This window comes from Sceloporus occidentalis, unplaced genomic scaffold, assembly GCF_023333645.1.
Source record: "Sceloporus occidentalis isolate IW3139 unplaced genomic scaffold, rSceOcc1.0.p SCAF_189, whole genome shotgun sequence".
NCBI classification, from domain to species: Eukaryota; Metazoa; Chordata; class Lepidosauria; order Squamata; family Phrynosomatidae; genus Sceloporus; species Sceloporus occidentalis.
The window spans coordinates 208,737-228,290 of record NW_028317169.1 but is presented as its reverse complement, the minus strand read 5'-3'; the positions used below and the strand labels follow the sequence as shown (position 1 = coordinate 228,290).

Sequence of the window (19,554 nt, the reverse complement as noted above, 5' to 3'; positions counted from 1 at the left end):
GGTTGTCCTTGTCATTTACTTTATCTCCATTGGCTTTCTGTGTACTCTACAATTGAATTAATACTCACAGGCCTCCACAAAACTTGTTGGGCATGTATACCAAGAGATGTTCCCTTTAACACCTTTTATTTGAAAATTGAAAATGATCCTAGAATTTTCTGTCTAAAAGTCCTAATTTCATTAATAAGACATCTGGTGGAAAGTGCTTGGGTGCTGAATGCCAAGGTGCAGTCACAGTATGCAGTTAGCTGTAAATCTGTGTACGTAAGCTTTTAAATTACAACCTTGTGAGATATCCTAAGTTGTATTTAAACACTATTCAATACATTGCATTTAAGTATGGAATTAAAAAGTGATCTGAAAATGTTAGGCAATGTATTTGTATTTAATATATATTTGGTCAGGTAGACATAACATTTTACGTTATACAATTTACAATATTATGACATTGATTTTCACAAATATTGTGCAATGTGTATCAAATTATTCACAGTTAAACATGGTTTTAATTAAGGACATAAACCATTAACATCCTTTCGTTGTTTAAAGCGGACCGGTCGCTGTTTAAAGTACACACATGCATGTATATCACTGCTTGGGATGGCAATGGTATAGAGGAACTTGTGTGGTGTTACATACATTTGACAGGTCCACTTCGGATATTGTAAGATGGCATCAGAACTAAAAAAAAGTTCCTTGTTATGGAATTTTCACAAATACGCTGTCATTTATAGAACAAGACAGTACAGGTTGACATAAAACAGAGCAAAAAACACAGCCAATGTTTTCATAAAAAATGAAATAAATACATAAAAACACATGACACATTTTAAAGATTTTAATTCAGTTGAGTAGCGTTCACGGAATGCCACATACGGAATACTGAGTCCATTCACACATGGCTAATTGTCATGTTGAGTCAGTCTCTTGTTTATTGAGGAAGTGGAACCATGACCTCAACGTAATTAATGGGAAAGAATCCAGACTCCCCGTTGACCATACCTTCAAACCAGTTTTCGTCAATTTGGTTGGTTAAAGTAATGATGTCACCTTCCTTAAATCCAAGTTCCCCTTCATTTTCTGGATCAAAGTCATAAAGTGCTTTGCAGCAAGGTTGGTCAAAATGTACACTTGAACCTAGAAAGAGATTATACAGAGCCTTTAAGTGTCTAAGAAAATAAAATATCATGTAATTGTTTCTAATATATATATATATATATATATATATATATATATAAATATATAATATATGATGAGAGAGCACTGGGGGGTGCATTAATTGGTTAATATATATATATATATATGTGTAACATGCTTTTGAATGATTTACTGTGTTTTAGCCAATCCGTCATTAACAGTGTTATGAAGTCTAACGTTCCATTGTGAAGCTGTGCCTTTCCTTTGGCCATTCTTTAGTTTAGTTTTAGCGCATGCACTTATGTACGCAGAAATGCACCGGGCGGCCTGATTTACAGAGACACAAACCAGGAAAGAAGACATGGGGAGAAGCAGACAAAGACAGAAGAACAAGGAGATGCAAGAGAAGAAGTGGAGCTGCGGGAAAGGAGACAGGGACACGGAAGCAGTTGGCAGAGAAGTTACGGGGACATTGACAGGGTGTGAGACTGGATATTAAAGATATAACACGTTGAACGATACCATGAAGACCAACTGTATATATGTTTGAAGTAAACATGACAGACACTTCTGCCATTGGACAGAGCCTTTCAAATTAAATTTAAAACCTATCGATTACATTACATTTATTTATGTAGCCCAGCAGATTCCGTAGCACTGTTACAATATTATAAGAGGTGAATACAGAGATTGTTCTCGATTTCTAATTCAGTGTAATCAACCTAAACAGCAATTTGTTACATTTAGGACAAAATCTGTTTCATTAAACCCCAGCTTTGTCTACAGGTTGAGGTGAACTAGAACATTTTAACAAACTCATCTTTCTGTTTTACAAATGGTAATGAATGTGTCTATCACTGTTAAACTGGTGAGAAAGAAACTTGTTGTTTGCTTTAATAACGAATGATAAAGCCTTACTGGTATAGAAATCTAGAAGCAGTGGTTCACCCACAGAATCCAGGTAAAACCCAGAGTTCCTAAGTACGATTAGCACTCACATTTCCTGCCCTGTCTAATAGTTAATCCCGGCTGTAGTGTATTGTATTGCATTTGTACAAATCCTTGCTATTCTGAGGTGGTCTTTTTTTTTGTAGCAAATATGTTACTAAAATGGAAGGAGCATAACAGATCCATGTGTAAAATACCGTATTGGCTCGAATATAGGCCGCACTCCCCCCCCCACTTTAAGTCTTTAAAGTGGGGGTGCGGCCTATATTCCGGGTCTAGTGCCCGACGCCCGGGACATGCAGGGTTAGGATACAGATCCCCCGCAGCGGTGCAAGGGACCTGCATCCTACTCTCTGATACCCTGAGACAGCCTCCCCTGCCATAACTTTCAATGGGGGATTGCCGGCACGGGAGGTTGTCTAACCGCATCGCACAGACGTTCACCGGCAATGTGCTTTAACGATCTCCCTTGCCGGGAATTCCCACGGGGGGAGTCCCGGCAAGGGAGATTGTTAAAGCACATCGTGCAGACGTGCCGGCAGCGAGAGGTTGTTAACGTTTGCATCGCCGCAGCCGGTGAACGTCTGTGCGATGTACGCTAACAATCTTCCTTGCCGGAACTTCCCACGGCGGAAGTGCCAGCACTGGAAGTTCAATACACGTACTGCGTAGCTGTCCCCCGCTGGCCCTGCAAGACCCTGGGGAGTCTGCACCGATAAGTCTGGGGGGGGGGGACCTCTTGGGGGCCGAGTGGCAGCACATCTCGGGGGCAGAGTGCATATCTTAGGGGGGGAATAGAGTGGCAGCATATCTGTTCCACTAAGTGTTGGTTTTTTTTGTTTTGTTTTTACTAAGACATTTTTTTCTTTAAAAAAGCACCTAACTTTTAGGGTGCGGCCTATATCCGAGCCAATACGGTATATACTGGAGTCCGTTTTGGTCTCATAACGTATTTTACTGTCTGTAAATCAGAGCGGGCATTCTATATTGAAGTTACAGAATGTGGCTTCAAAAGGAAAAAATATAAGGGCCCAACTAAAATTAGGTTACATACTAATGCCAGAAGCTTGGGAGCCATGTGGCTTAGCCTTATCGGGTGCTCCCAGGTAAGTTATGTGAAGCAAACGATCTGCACTAGCGGGTGTATTACGGCTTAATACATTTAGGTATCGCTCATAGTGCGGCCCTGCGGGATATGGGGGATTACAGCAGTTCTGTAACAGGTTTTACTGTGTACTGTACAGGACAAATGACGTGTTGATTCTCTCACTTAAAATCGAAGTAAACTATATGTATGTTAACACTGAGGTTTCAGTATTATTGACTGCTGTTACTCCCACCGATTTTAACGAGTGTTACTGTGCATGTGCAGGAACTTTTCTTTCTGTTTATTCTTCCTTGTTTCAGTAGAGGGGGTGTGTGTGTAAAATCCGAATAAAAGGTGTCATTTTCTAAACCAGTAACTATCTGTGCACCAATTTGCATTGAAAAACAAAAATACAACTTTGGAGATTTGACCATTTTCCCTACACCAAGAACATCTCTACCTTATTCGTAATATTTGAATGAAGCTACATTGATAGACATGTTGAATTATTCTTATCACTGGAATACACAGAGGTTTTCCCCAAGAAAAACAACTCATTTTGTGATTGCAGTGCTAAAATCCACATTTTACAATGGATGACTCTAGAAGTTTGCATTAACTTTTTTGTTTTGTAACAGCATAGAATCCACTCCACGTTAGCTCATGTCTTCTAATAGTATAATGTACAAGGCCACATGTCTACACACTCCGCTAACATGATAAATTATATTTTTGTCAGATTATCATCATTTTTATTTGCAGTTCTCATTTCCTGAGTTTAGCGCATGAAATTTGACTACCATCGGGCTTAGAATTTGTATTTTGACTAAATCTGGGTCATTTGCCAAACCAACAAAGCTATTATCCTCCTGAAGCCTTTAACGCCCCATCTGAAAACATAGAACTTGTGGCAATCCGGGCACGAGTCTAACTGAACACGGGAAGCCAGGAAATGGGTAACACCGAAACGGCTCTGTGATTTGTCTAATATCCAGAAACATGCCACAAAGCACTTCAACAAGACAAATGCCTTTCTCAGCTTTCTATGAAAGCAAAAAAGTAGCTGTGAGAACACTTCTGGAACAGATTCCTGGCACATGTGCGTGCTGTTATCTGTGTAATAAAAACTCTACAAGGAACACTTCAGCCATCATATGCACTTTAATGCACATTGTAGGTGCCTGATCCCTTTAAATATTTGTGTTGCTGAAGTGCCTCAATATAAAGGCATTCAGCAACACAAACAAGGACCTATGAGCATTTCAACATTGAAAAATGCACACCTACCAAATGTGGCCCTTTGGCCCCCAAACAAACCCACGCATGGGTGGTATCACTGTTCTCAGGAGAAGATACCGAACATATATTGGGATTTTGTTTGACAGGGACATATACCAGGAGCTGTATATTCATACCTGGAGTAAGTGTGTGTGTGTGTGTGTGGGGACGCAAACAAATGACTACCAAAAAGTTTGACAAAGGCTGGTAGTAGAATTAGTGCATGGAAAGAGTTAAAATACTATCTAGTTATCATTAGCTTTTTAGCTAAGTAAAAGGTTTTTCAAATAAAAGTGTTTTTTTTCAGCATATTTTATAGTAAATTAAATATGTTAAAAATACAGGTAAAGAAAGCCCTTCCTGTCCTGAAAAAACAATATAAAATTTGTGTGGGTACAGTAAATGAAAGAAGAAAATTGTACAGCTAAACATGAACACCGCAGAAATGTTAAAACAGCCATTGTCACAAAGGGTAAAAAAATTACATTATTTGCTCGATTATAAGATGACCCTGATTATAAGACGAGCCGTCAGTTTTAATAATAATTTCGGAAAAAAGATAAAGCGTGAATATAAGACTACATACTATAGGAAAAATGTTTTACTAGTAAATATTAATTTTTGTAATAAAAACTATGATGGAGAAAAATGATTTTTTTTGGTTTTAGTTCTTTTATGTGCCAACCTTCCCCCCAGTTATGCACATCCGCTCCCAGGCTTGCCCCCAGATATGCCTTATACCCACTTATATGCCTGATATGCCACTCTGCCTCCCTGATATGCCTTTTAACCCCCTATATGCCACTCTTCCTACAGAAATGCATTTTAACCCCTACATGCCACTCTGCCTATAGTAATGCCTTTTAACCGCATGTATGCCACTCTGCCCCCCCCCCCGACTTACCAATGCTTCCCCAGACTTGTCCCCTGTACTTCAGACTCCCTGGTGTCTAGTGGGGGCAGCTGGTGGAGGTCTGCGCGCTGCGCATAGACAACCTCTGCTGCCCATTAGTTCCACCAGGGATTCTATGACTGAGCACCAGAAGGTCATGTCACGCCGGGGCTCTGTCATAGAAGCCCCAGCGGAAGTGCACGCAGATTGGGGCTTCTATGATGGAGCACCGGAAGGTCATGTCAGGCCGGGGCTCCGTCATAGAAGCCCCCAGAGGAAGTGCCCGCAGAGGCTGCCAGAGAGGGGGATCCACGTCCCCTGCAGCGCTCTATTTTAGGTCTGATTAGAAGACGACCAAAAATATAAGACGAGGGGAATTTTTCAGAGCATTTGCTCTGAAAAAAACCTGGTCTTATAATCGAGCAAATATGGTAATACAAAACAGCTGTCCTTAAGGGGTTAAAGTACTAAGAGGTTTAGGGTTACCCACAGAGTACTTTAATAGCGGTGCCAGGACATTTAGAGTGTTACTTTAAAGATCAAGTATATAAACCCATCCAGGCCGTGTGTACTGTTATGTGGTGTGACTACTGAGAGTTTATTTGTATATTTTATGTATTCTAGCCTCATGAAGCTGAAGAGGAAACAAAACATCTTATTTATTCTAACAGATGTATCTAAAACTGAAAAAGCCTTCATTCGAGCACCAATAGACTGTTATATAAGGAATGCCTGATTGTGCGATCAAGTATTCCTTTCCGGTAAGTGCGATCAAGTATTCCTTTCTTTGGAGGAGAGATTCAGCCCTGTTGGCTGTTTGCACTGATGGCACCATTTCCATTTCATACATGTTTTCTCCTAGAAAATCACTAAATGCGATTTTTACCTGATGATGCCGTCGACGGATTGAAGGAAATACCATTATATTGCAGCTTTTCAGTAGATTCCAAGGTTGAGATTATCGATGTCGGATGAAATTCCCGCCTAGGGCGACTGGATGCTGTATTGATTCTGGGAGTAGAAAAGAACACTATGAGCTAGCTAGCCCATAAAGGTTAATTCATATTTTTCTCTTTTATGCACATTTTCTTGTATATGTACCAAATATGTATTCTGGGGACATTTTTTTTTCTTTTTGGTTAAATGTTGTTTACCTTTTTAAATGCACATTCCTTTCATCCTGATCCCCTCTGGCCTCCTACAGCCACAACCTCTCGTCTTATTTACTTTAAATTCCTTATTCATCGCTCAAGTTCCCCTCTTGTAGCTTTCCCGAAACACCACAAGCCCTCTGTAAACCATGATTTTGAGATGCAAAATGTTACATCCCTGTTTATTTTCTTTTTACTTCCTTGTTGGCATCCTGAAACCACTTTTCCCCTAATTACTGCAACAAGTGAGCTACTACTCCCTCTTTTCACCCCCTTCTTTTGGTCTCAATTACCTATACTATTCCGTTAGATTCTAAACTGGGCTCTCATAAGCCCACCATTTTTGCTAGGAACTATGATGGCAAGCTCATGGGAAGGGTCTTCAACTCATGTGTAAATGTGTATTTGCTCTGTATGTGTTAACTGCCCCATTTAGATCGTACAGCCCTGTGTACTATTCTTTCTTAAGAAATAAAGGATAATAATAATAATAATAACCTGCAATCTCATAAAAATGCATAAATTGCAATAATATCAGATGTAGACAATCTCCAAAAGAAATCCAACATATATCAAAAGTTTTTGTTTTTTAAAGTAGCTATGATACCAATATGTAAAAAATATTCAAGGCCGGTATACTGCGGAGTTCATTAGTAAACCCAGTAGGTGTGAGGGGATGCATTTGTTGTGCGAGTGTGAAGTGCTCCTGCCTTCATAGGTTTGTTCCATCACCTCAGGAGGAACTTGGTCACAAAGCGTTAGTCAATGTCTCATTCGAATGCTTCTAAACTTTCAGGACTTCTTGCACTGTGCAACCTTGAAATAACGGTACAAGACCACAGAGGTCCTTCAGATTTAATAAGGTATAACAAACTTCTTAAGACTCCCTCCTCTGTGACCAACACAGCAATATTCATTTGTGTGCTCTTTCCATTAGACATTTTTGAATATCTTTGAAGACTTTTTGAATTAAATTCAAATCAGTAGCGATTTGAAAAATCAAATAAGATTGGGCCCCATGGAAGGGTTGTCTTCTCTTCTTACCTGTTGTAAAGCCTACTGTAAAGCTCCTCCAGTATCTGAGCTGTCTGTCTATGATAGTCTGATGCCGCTTCTACCAACACAGCCAGCTGGCTTACTTGTTCTATCTGAGGAAGTAGAATAGGAAGTAAGGGTCCAGAACCTCCAGATACAAAGTGTGTTCATAAACAGATGGGAAGGGGGGGCGAGTACAGGTCAGGACTAGGATATCACAGAGGGTCATCTTCTGATGATGTCATAGAATCAAACACAGAATTTGTCGAGGATAGCCATCCAGCCTATCCATTTTTCCGTACTGTAATGACATGCTATATAACTACACTGACATAGCTTTGCCTACTTTATTCCAACACACACAATGCTTTTCCTGCTACTGGCCTGGGTGCTTTTACATAAATATAAAAAAATAAATTCATGGATCACACTGAAAGGATTGTTCCAACTATTTTCAAACGGACTATCTAGCAAGATTGGTTTAATTTGAGGTTAAGCAGTCCATAACCAAATATCTGTAAAAAAAAAATATATAACTAAGGAGTGTGGGAGTGTATATCTAAGGGAAAGCCCAGGCTATCTGTCCTATTTAGCAAATATATGCCACATTTGTAATAATGTATATCCAGCAGGTGTAACTGTAGGACTATCCACACCAGATGGAAATGTATCAAACAATAATTGGAGGTATTTTGTGCCTTACATAGCAAGGAATTTGCCCACACCGAGCAGATTCATTCTGTAAATACTATTTAACACTTAGTATCAATATTGGGGATTCCATAACACTATATGGCCGTATATTACTAAGATAAAATTAAAGTACCCCAAGCTTGGTGAGTCTTATCTTATCTTAACATTACTGTATTTCTTAGTATAGAACTAAATCAGTGGTAATGCACTGTAGGCTTTTAGTGTTAGTGATTCATAACACATCATGTTGCAATATTGTTTTTCAATTACAATGGATTTCCTTATAGCATGCACTAGTAATTTTTTTCGTTCTGTTTTTGGGCAACAAATGTCATATCAGGACATTTCAGTACGCCCGGAATTCAGAATGGTTTTTTGTTCAAAAATGAGATTTGTTCCACACGAGGAGTATTCATTAAATTACAATTTGTACAAATCCAAATGCACAAGTCTATTTCGTAACATTTTCCTACATCGTTTGAGCTGCAGTTTAAACAAAATCCTTTAGAGGGCAGCATAAGCCATCTTCTTAATTATTGCAAAATGCGTGTTTTTCAATGTAAAACAAGATTATTGAGCTACATTGTGTGCATGGGATTTATTCCCTCTCTGTATATTTGTCAAGCCTCAAGGAGTTCTGATGTCACTGATGTCAATCTATTAACATGTTGTCATTTTTTAGTCTCATACCAGTTTTATAGATTTCTAGCTGTGAAAATGTAGAATCTGCAGCTCTCAATATCCAAAACCGTTTTAGTCTGGATACGTGAATTTTCTTTTTATTTTAAGCACTGGATTACACATGTATTAAATCAATGTACTATAGGTATGGCATGTCTTACAATCCAAAACCAGTCTAATCAATATATTCATCAGTAAGTTTTCAAGATTTTCTGCATGACATACTTACATCATTTTCTAAAAAATTAAACATGCTTCTTTCTGCAAGTTCTTTCGATTCTTCAAACTTCTCAACTGCTTGTCGGATTTCTTCATCTGGGATCTTACCGTGCCGCTTCTTTTTGTAATCGTAATCTAAACGCCGACCCTCTAGCTTTTTCAAATGATACTGTAAAACCAAAATAGATATGCGTGATTGGTGAGTGTTATGAAGCAGGGCCGTGGGAAGGGTGAGGCTAGAGAGTGCTTCCGACGCCCATGGTTGTTGCCATCAAAGCTGAAAAGGTTTCTTAAAAATGTTGTATGATCAAAGAAAAGCAAATTTCTTATGTTAAAAAAAGTGCAAGGCCAGAGGAAAGAATGGTTGGTTTCGGAGCATGCAGCCCTTGATTCAGGAGATTTTACAAGGGGTCCCTGTTTTTCCTGATTTGATAAACTGAATATTGTGGGACTGATTTTTATTTACAAACTGTGTCCTGCTGACATTTTTTATTATTAATGGCATGTATTGACAAACAGGACATAATTGAATTATTTTCACGGGATGACAATTGGGACTTGGTTTTGTTCTATAGTATTTGTATATAATATTCTCCCTTTTCTGATTTATTTTATTTTCACATTTTGGCTAACTTTGGGATCTTTAGATGTTTTTATTAAATAGTCAAATATTCCATGGATGGATTTTATTATCGGTTGTTTATAATGCTATATATAGCTGTATTCAGGCGCTGTAACTGCATGCCCCTATTCAGTTTCTCATATCTTATAATACTTAACATGCTAGAGAGTGCAATTAATGGTTTTGTGTCTAAATGGAACAGCACCTCTAAATAGTGCCTCTCTTCCTTTTCTTTATCTGGAACTACAATAACCTTCTCTGCAGGGGGAACCAAGCAGTCCAAAGTAAACAGTTACTTGATATTATCCAGGCTATAGTTGTGATTTATACGATTATCTGCCATGTTTATATAAACCAGATGATTGTAAGGGTTCTTTAGATAGAGTGAGTCACTAGAGCAAAACACTTTCCATTATTTCCCAAGCAAGGTAGAATTTGCCTTCTGTGATAAAATTACAACTGTGCAGATACTATGGTACGCAAGTAAGCCTTAGCAGAAATGTCATTTTATTGAATTTATTAAAATTGTGTTTTTAGGCTATATAGTAATAACCTATGAGTTCCTTATTTTGCATCTCATGACAATGAAGTGCTCCCAGCAAAAGAAATGAAAGGCGCAACATTTGACGGGATTATAGAATTTTTTTCTGGGAAGGGTTTTTAACATTAAACAGTAGTACGGATGATGCGCCTAATTCTACATTTAGTTACTTTAGAAAGTGTTAAACAAAAACTCTACAAATATACATAATAGAAATTCAATTAAAAAAGAGGTTCTAAGCACAAGAATGTGATGATTTAACCGATTATTAACAAAATAACAGCATATAGACAATTTAGAGATTGTCCCCTATAAGAATATTAAATTAATCATAGTAGCATAAACAACCTGCCAACATGTAGTTGGCTTTATCATTTATCATCATAATTTTTCATCATAGCTGCTGTGGCTCTCACAATAACAAGACATAAATGGCAGGGATACAGCACCGATCCCTCTTCTGATATCTGTTCGAGTTATAAAATAAATAGAACTAAAAAGATACAAAATAAATAGGCATGCTCTAAGGCCAAGATAAAGATATTAGAAAAATGTAAGGGTTACATTTTTTGGATTACTGAAAAAAACATCTTCCTGGTTCCAAAACTGGATACATCTGAGTAACGAATCTGTCATGGCTGCTAAATTTTTGCTGCTGATACCTAAATCTTTATACTGTCTTATATTGATCTCTAGGACTGCTAAAAATTACGCGGTCTTCTGGTTTCTAATTCTACATAGATTTGTCAGATTCTACCTAGTGCTGCCATATACTTTGAATCTATGAATATATCATATATTAGAAACACTAACCATAATCTCTTTTAAGTCCTTGTCTTGTAAGGACTGCAGCGGATCAATGAAGTTCTGTTTGACGTTGATATCAAGAGAGTCCTTCACCTCTGCCATTTGTTTCATGCATTCTCCAACCTCAAGAAGAGCACCTCCTATGGAAACAATTGATATTGGCAAATTAATATGTGTTACGGACTAAGTGAAAGGGATACATTCAGCAATCTGTGATTACAGAAGCAACAATGATTAATTCATTCCAAGCCACAAAAAAGTAAATGTTCTGCCCATCCAAACTCCATGCACCCCTGTCTGTTCAGAGTTGTCCTCTGCTGTCTCTATATATTTATTAGCCTTCTACATTTCTAGAACGGCATTAAACATGCAGGAGACATGTCTCTGTGGCTGGCATCATTTCTTCTGCCTGTGTCTTTGAACTTTGACATGAATCCATTATAAGCTTTGTTTGCTATCAGTTTGATTCCTGTGTATCAAGCTTAACAACATCAATTACAAGAGTATAATTCCCATGGTCAGAATCCATTAGCGGTATCAACTACAGCAAATATTTTATTTCACATGATGTAATTGAAGGACATTGTAACGGGAAAACAAAGCCATTCTGTACCTAGTGCCTGTCTGCATTGATCATTGCCTGCTGGGTTTGGGGAATAAAAGGGTTAAGAAGCAGCCACTCACCAAATTCAGATTCATCCCCTAATTCTCTCCCATAGCGCAACATGCAGTCTCCAAGTAGCCCTTCTGTCTGAGGATATCCAGTGTTTTTCACTTGCCCTCTGATTTTTGACATTGTATTTAACATTCCCAGCCTTGCTCTGTATGCTGAAAAAATATATTTAGCAATTTCTATAATAATGCACATTTTTGTATTTACTTAATCAATAATATTCTGTTTTTAGAAAATCATAAACCAATCTTAACCAGAATGCATCCTAGTCACAAATATTATTGGCATTGGATGGCACCCATTGATTGATGAGAGGGTTAAGGTGAATATCTAGTCCTCCAAAGCAATCATAATATTCTAAAGTTCAGAGATCTCACCAACAGGGTTCAAACTGTTGCAATACGGTCTATAACAAAAAATATATATAAAAACAACCATGAAAAGAGAGCTGAAGACACGGAGATTGCCGGGTGAAGCACTGCTTCTCCGGGTCAAGACCCGAATCCTCTGGGTTGCGGGCGCGGGGTCTTGGCACGCCCCCGATGTCAGCGAGACCTCCCACCGACATCACGAGACCGCTCCCCTGACATCATTGGCAGTCCTGGCCGCACCCTAAAGACCCGAGACTGGCAAAAATACAGAGGTGGGTTCCAACTCTGAAGTATGTTCAGTGCTGTCCACAGTGATGTAGGCTGGCATTGTCAAAATTTTTTTTTTTTTTTTTTTTTCCCTTTTGTTCCAATAAACCTCTTATGTACAGACCTGGAGGCTGACATTGTCAGGCATGTGATATTTTGATGACTTTTCCTGCTCACCACACTAAGCTGAATGCTTTATGGCAACGCTAATAAAGTCTGTCCATTAGTCAGGGTGTCTCTCTGGGTAATTAAAATTGAGCCATTCTTCTATTTCCCACAGGCTGTATGATATGGATTCAGGATGCTAACTAAGAGAACTAAAACACATACAAATGTCTGAAATGTCTGAAAACACTATTTTTTCTTTTTTTTTTTAAAAACCAGCACACTATTTTTGAAAACGTATTTTTAATTTTATACTGGTAACATAAAACGGTAGGAGCTCCTCTTTAATTATATACTAACTGACTTAACTGACTTAACAGCTGATTAACACTGATATCTCATCCAGTGCCAATACAAAACTAAACTATACTTCCAGTGTGATATAGTTCGTGGTACTGTGATGTGGGTCAGGTTATGCAGAATAGGGAGTGTAAACAAAGGCCAGACAAAAACATGGTGCACCGCTCATTTACCTGGGTTTGGCTGCAAGTATTCGGTTGTTTTAGACAGCAATTCCGCAACAATCTTATTTGTGATTTCAATTTTCTAAAAATAGAAAAGAAAATATTAGACAAGATTTTAACAATACCCATAAAAAAACAGTCCCACATTTGGGAGGCCTTGCGTTTGATTAAATAAAGCATTATTTCAGTTTTTGTGGTTTTTTTTATTTATTTTTATATCTAAGCTTTCACATGAGGAACTACAAGAGCCAAGCATACCAATGTGGTTCAAACTGTAGCCAACTTGGACCTATTGTTATTGCTCAGATTATTATTATTCAGAAGTTTTTCTTTAACCCCTTCAGTACCGGGACGTACCTGGTACTTCCTGGTTAACAGTCACCGGTAGACCGGGACGTACCAGGTATGTCTCCTCCAAAAAACGCCCCCACATCACCACAATCGCGGTGATCGTGGGGGCGCTGCTGCACAGCCTGTCTAAGCCCGCCCCCAAGCCCACGATCACTCCCACGGAGTGATTCTCTAGGCGGAAACTGCGATTGCAGAAAAATCTGCAATCGCGGTTTCAGCTGCCACAGGCAGCTTCAGGGAAGGGTGGGGGGGTATTGAATGGGTCCCCACACAAGTGTGGGGACCTGACCCAACACCCCCCTGCTGCCTGATCGCTCCATGAGAGCGTCAGTGCAACGTTAACCCCTTCAATGCCGCGATCGCGGCATTGAAGGGGTTTATTCCCGTTTTTTAGGGGGTTCTGCTGCTGGTGGTCTGCCTGGAAGCCCAGGCAGACCAGCAACAGCAAAAACGAGCCCCCAGAAGTCCTCTGATCAGTCCTGTAGGACTGATCAGAGAGACTCCTCCCCTACAATCTCCAGTCTATTGGAGATTGTGTCCCAGCTGCCAGAGGCAGCTTCAGGGACAGGGAGACAGGGTTCTTTGGTCTCCACATGAGTGTGGAGACCAGACCTCCCCCACCCCCACCCTTCCTCAGTTAACCCCTACCCCCCTCTTCCTCAATTAACCCCTTCAATGCTGCGATTGTGTATGACCCCCATCGCAGCATTGCAGGGGTTAATATTAGTCCCCACAAGCTTGGGGTAAAAATGTAAAAAAATAAAAAAAAAATTTAAAAAATAAATAAATTAAAAAAAAATAATAAAATAATAATAATAATAAAAAAAAAATAACAGCACTGACCTGAAAGTCCAGCGTGCTTCCAGGTCAAATGCTGGGCTGATCAGATCACTCCTGGCCAATAGGAGTGATCGGATCATTATGGCAGCCCACGGATGACCCTGCTCTACAAAGAGAGAGGGGTCATCTAGGGTAATTATGAAAAAACACAAATTATTAATAAATGAAAAAATCATAATTATTACCTGATCACTTGTCGGTGACATTTTAAGTCGCTGATTATTGATCGGTTTCCCTGATTGATGTCAGCGGCCTAAACCTGTCACTTACAAGTAATCTGATGAAAAAAAATATTTAAAAAAATGTAAATGCACATGTTCCAGTTTTGCCCTCATAGCTTCCTCAAAAAATACATGAACCATGCATGTGAGGCCTTGTTGGAACCGGGGGGGGGTTGGTGAACAAAATGTGGTGTTTTTTTCCAGTGTTACACATATGCTGTGCAAGAAATAAATTGCAACATTGAAATGTATGCGTTAAAAACGCAATAAAATAATTTCCCTGTGAAGTTTGGCAGACATCAGTGAAGAAATGGCTGGCTGAAAACCCTAGTTGAACACCTTGACTCGTCTACTGTTCATAAATATATACTTTTATGGGGTAATTTACAGTGGGGGGGCTTCCAAAATGTCCCAAATGGGATATGGGCCCAGGAAACCAATTTCTGAAAACTTGCGCATGTTCCAGTTATGGCCTCATGGCTTCCTAAAAAAATGCATGAACCATGCATGTGAGGCCGTGTTGGAACCGGGGGGTGTTGGTGAACAAAATGTGGTGCTTTCTTCCACTGTTGCACATATGCTGTGCAAGAAATACATTTTAACATTGAAATGTATTTGTTAAAAACGCAATAAAAAAAAATTTCCGTGAACTTTGGCAGACATCAGTGAAGAAAAGGCTAGCTGAAAACTGTCAAAACTACCCTAGTTGAACACCTTGTCTTGTCTACTGTTCATAAATATATACTTTTATGGGGTAATTTACAGCAGGGGGCTTCCAAAATGTCCCAAATGGGATATGGGCCCAGGAAACCAATTTCTGAAAATTCCAAATGTGAAAACGAAAATGCGCATGTTCCAGTTTTGCCCTCATAGCTTCCTCAAAAAATGCATGAACCATGCATGTGAGGCCTTGTTGGAACCGGGGGATGTTGGTGAACACAATTTGGTGTTTTGTTCTGCAGTTGCACATATTCTATACAAAATATAATATAAAATCTAAAGCAACATTGCAACATATGCAAAAAAAACCCCAAAAATATAAAAATACCTCAAAATTTGGCAGCAATTGGCGATAAAATCCCTGTTTGAAAAGTGTCAAAATGACCCTAGTTGTACACCTTGACTTATCTACTTTTCATAAACATATAATTTTGGGGGGATAATCAGTATTTGTGACAACTATTGCAGTTATTAGACTACCATGCCAAATTTGAAAAAAATTACATTTCAAAAACGTGATGCATGCCTTGCAATATTTGCCCTATACTGGTCAAAATAGATAAAAATCCTGGCCATGTTGGGTGGTTTCCAAATCAGGACAAGTTAATGAATATATTTGGGATAATTTTTTCCCATTGGTTTAATGTGTGTACAATTTGTATGTATACAAAACTGTAAAAAAAATGCGTTTTTTTTTCATTTTTTCCCCACTTTTTTTCAAACAAAACAATGTACTACCCAGCTTACTTTCAAATGAAAGCCCTACTTGTGCTGAAAAAAACAATATATGATTTGTGTGGGTGCACCAATTGATAAGAGAGAAATTACAGTTGAAGAAAGACATGGCAAAAACACAAAAACGGCTCCGGTCCTTTAGCGACACCCTATCTTAAAAATCCCGGTCCTGAAGGGGTTAAACTGCAATAACTTTTGAACCGCTGTACCAAAATTCAATTGTTACCAATGCTAGATAATCTTGGGCCCCTGACTTTCTTTAATCATGCATTTTTCACCAACTTCAACAATCTTCTTCTCTGCAACCACCAGAGCTATAGATGGGAAACGTTCACAGTAGCTTCACACTAGAGCCCTGCGCAGGACTGCTTTTTTAATCCCGCTCCCGCTGTTTTTAATCCCGCTCCTGCCTGCTCCCGCAATGTGGGTGTTCTGCTCCTGCCCGCTCCCGCCACATTTATGGCCAATCCCGCCCGCTCCCGCCACATTTGTGGCCAATCACGCCTGCCTCCTTACCTGATTTCCCGAGCAGTCCCGCAAGGCTGACCTCGAGTTGTTCCCTCACAGCGTCTCTTCTCTTGCTCCGCCCAGGAACAAGGCGGAGTCACAGGAAGTGACGTCACATCACGTGACTCCATTTTGTTCCTGGACAGAGTAAGATAAAATACACTGTAATGGAGCAGCGAGAAGGCAGCCTTGCGGGACTGCGCAGGATTACCGGGACCCGCAGGTGCTGTGCCTGACCGCCCGCTCCCGCCCGCAGCCCCAGCAAGACCGCCCGCATGTTTTCTGGTGGGTTCCGCGGGACCCGCCTCCCAATGCAGTCCTCTACTTCACACCATCACCCTTGTCATGGTTCAACAGAAATCTCTTGCTCTGCAATTGCGCCTCCTATATTCAATTTCTCGTTAAACTTTAATTGACTTCCTCTCATAAACCGCTGCTCACAATTTCTTGCAAATTAGCGCACTTAACCTCAGTCACCTCCTCTATCAAATGTGTTCAATATGCAAGTTGTTCCATCAAAACTTAAGCAGTACAGTCCACCAAAATGCCATTGGCCTCGTGTCAATTGCAAAATCTGTCCCTGCACTGCTAATTAACCTTATTATAACCAATCACAACCAACATCACATAACGATATGGGTGCCCCAATATCATTTGAGGGGAAAAGGTCACCTGTAGGGGGTGCTGTCTCGAAAATGAACAACATGCTAAAATCACCAAAATCATCAAAAATCTACAGCTCTCTGATGTGCACCAGTACCTAAAATATGGCCGCCATTCTCTGACGCTTCCTGTGGCAGCCATTTTGTATTTCTCTATAGTGACCTTCTGCAACAGCGATTTTTACCTCCTAGGTCACATGGTCTTAAACCAATATTTTTTTTTAGTCTTCAATTTTTCACTTCACTCAATCTTCTTCTCCTCAACCACTCAACTCACACACCTAATACTTACTGTGAGAACTTTACCCTACCAGATTTGTTCAAGACAAGTCGCTCGGTTGCAACACTCTCTAAATTCAATTGACTACTGCTCTTTAACTGTTGCTCAGAACACAACCACATTTTTGCAAACATTACCTTTGCTGCTTCCATGCCAAAAAGTGCCAGATGCAAGACAATTGCGCAGCGAGCATGAACACTTGCCTATAGCATCTGTCACATGTCATTAAAATGCTGCTGAAAGTGTCAGAAGCAACTATAAGTACCATTATATAACTCTATATGGGTGCCACAAAGTAAATTGAGGGTCAAAGGTCACCTGTAGGTGGGGCCGTCTTGAAAAACAAATACAACCAAAAACCACACAAATCTCTACAGCTCTCTGGTGCTAATACCCAAAATGTCGGCACTCAGTGGAAACCTAGGGGGTGCTATTTTTAGTTATATAAAACTTTGTCAGTCACATTGTGGCCACCATATTGCACTCAGAATTCACTATATCTGAAACCGATGCACCAAAACTCCTCAAATTCCCACAAATTCTACAAATCTGCAGTGGGCCGATACTCCTATAGGCTCAAGCTTCATGGCCTCACATAAACCTTCTTTACCGCCGCAACACTAGACATTTGCTAGGGCTCTGCGTGTCTGCAATATCTGAAGCTCAGCCGCCAGGCTTGGCCACCTGCATTGCTGCACGCAGCTATATTTAAGATATTATTTGTAGTATTTGTTTTTACCTGTCAATTCATCCTACTCGTCCACATTTTTTTCATAACTGGAGAAAATAGACATAAGACAAGTTGTTGAATGGTAGTATAAGGGAAATTACTTAGTCTTACCCTTTCCATCTCTTGGAAATCATCATCAAGTTTTGTTCCTTCTACTCCGCTAATTTTTTCACTTAAAAGCTGTCAGAGAAAATAAAAATAAAAAACATGAACATGCGTGAACGTGAAGCAGCCCCTAAAACAAATAATTCCACATGAACTGTTCTCACTAGTGTGTTTTCGTTGTATTGATGGTGTTACTGGTAGTACTTTCCAGCATAACGGTACCATTCATTGTATCTACAATCCCTGCTGTAGAATAATAGTGCATTCTTTATTCTCTGTCATATGATACAGATCTTACTTTTATGCAGATTATAGCGTTTTAGGATATTGAAGGTTTCTTAGCTTTTCAAAACCTTGTCCCTACACACACACTGGCTTGTTTATTCTCACACTTTTTTGTTCGCACTACAGACAACACCAAGGACACAGAGTAGGAATTATTTAGCGTAATAAATTACCAAAGACATTTAAATAAATTGTACACATAACCCCATCACAACTACCGTACACCTTGGCTTTAGGGGTTTCAGAAGCCATGGCTTAAAATAATCCATACATCTTCATTATTTAAACTTGTAACTAACAAGACCTAGATTGTTACATTTGAATGGAACAAAATTATTGTAGTTTATTGGCTAAATACTAACATAACCTTGCTAAGCACGAATTGAATATTATGCATATCCTATATCTAATATTGGAGGAATTAGAAAACGCAACTTGACACCACTTTATCTCTTTATAGTTACACAATTGCAGACGTTGTGAGTTGGTTCAGACTAAACCATAATTACATCAATTACATGGATCACATTAGTCACATAAAGTATTACATTCCATGTTAGTTACTTCCTGGTTCTTAAGAACGAAATGTGCAAGACTTCTCTTTTGTGAAGAACTATTTTACCTTAGGGAAGATTAGTTCAGCTGCAGATGGTGCCCCATCTCCCTCCTGTTGCCCAACCTCTTGCAAGTCGGCCAGAATCAGCATTAGTAAAAGAGGTTGGGAGGGCAACTTATTAGAGAGAAATAATTGTGAAAACCTTGCAAACGGGAATTCAAGATTTGGAGAAAATGTTAGATCCACTTAAAGAATGCCGTAGTATCAGAAAAAAACAACAAATATATAAAATTGAATAGTGAGGGGCAACCAGCAGCAGAATATTCCCAACATTTCATGAACTCGAAATGGGACACATGGATAGATTATTCAAAAAAAATTAAAACATACCAACACCTCACAAACTGTTGGAGCAGAACACAAGCATATGATATAATATCTAGATGTTCCAATTCCAAACGTTGTAAGGTGGCCATCTCTGAGCTCAGACCCCAATCGATTTTAAAGCTCAGTGGGCTGGTCAGGAGATAT

General features: G+C 39.3%; 1 protein-coding gene across 3 annotated transcripts; it reads right to left on the bottom strand.

Annotated features, from left to right (window-relative positions):
- Positions 1-931: 931 nt before the first annotated feature.
- LOC149278420 (endophilin-A3-like) lies at positions 932-18,254 on the bottom strand. 3 transcript variants are annotated; one of them, XM_089501962.1, is made up of 9 exons: positions 18,189-18,254; positions 13,041-13,113; positions 11,776-11,919; positions 11,098-11,231; positions 9,132-9,290; positions 7,538-7,641; positions 6,229-6,353; positions 4,257-4,299; positions 932-1,130 (listed from the first exon to the last, which is right to left on the bottom strand). In XM_089501962.1, the coding sequence occupies exons 1-9, from the start codon at positions 18,195-18,197 to the stop codon at positions 932-934; spliced, it is 990 nt and encodes a 329-aa protein (XP_089358088.1). In that variant the 5' UTR covers positions 18,198-18,254. The 3 variants fall into 3 exon arrangements, with proteins under 3 accessions (XP_089358088.1, XP_089358090.1, XP_089358089.1); XM_089501964.1 differs by lacking the exon at positions 4,257-4,299 and adding an exon at positions 5,507-5,513 and having other exon boundaries at positions 932-1,137; positions 6,239-6,353; XM_089501963.1 differs by lacking the exon at positions 4,257-4,299 and having other exon boundaries at positions 932-1,137.
- Between the last annotated feature and the right edge of the window lie 1,300 nt (positions 18,255-19,554).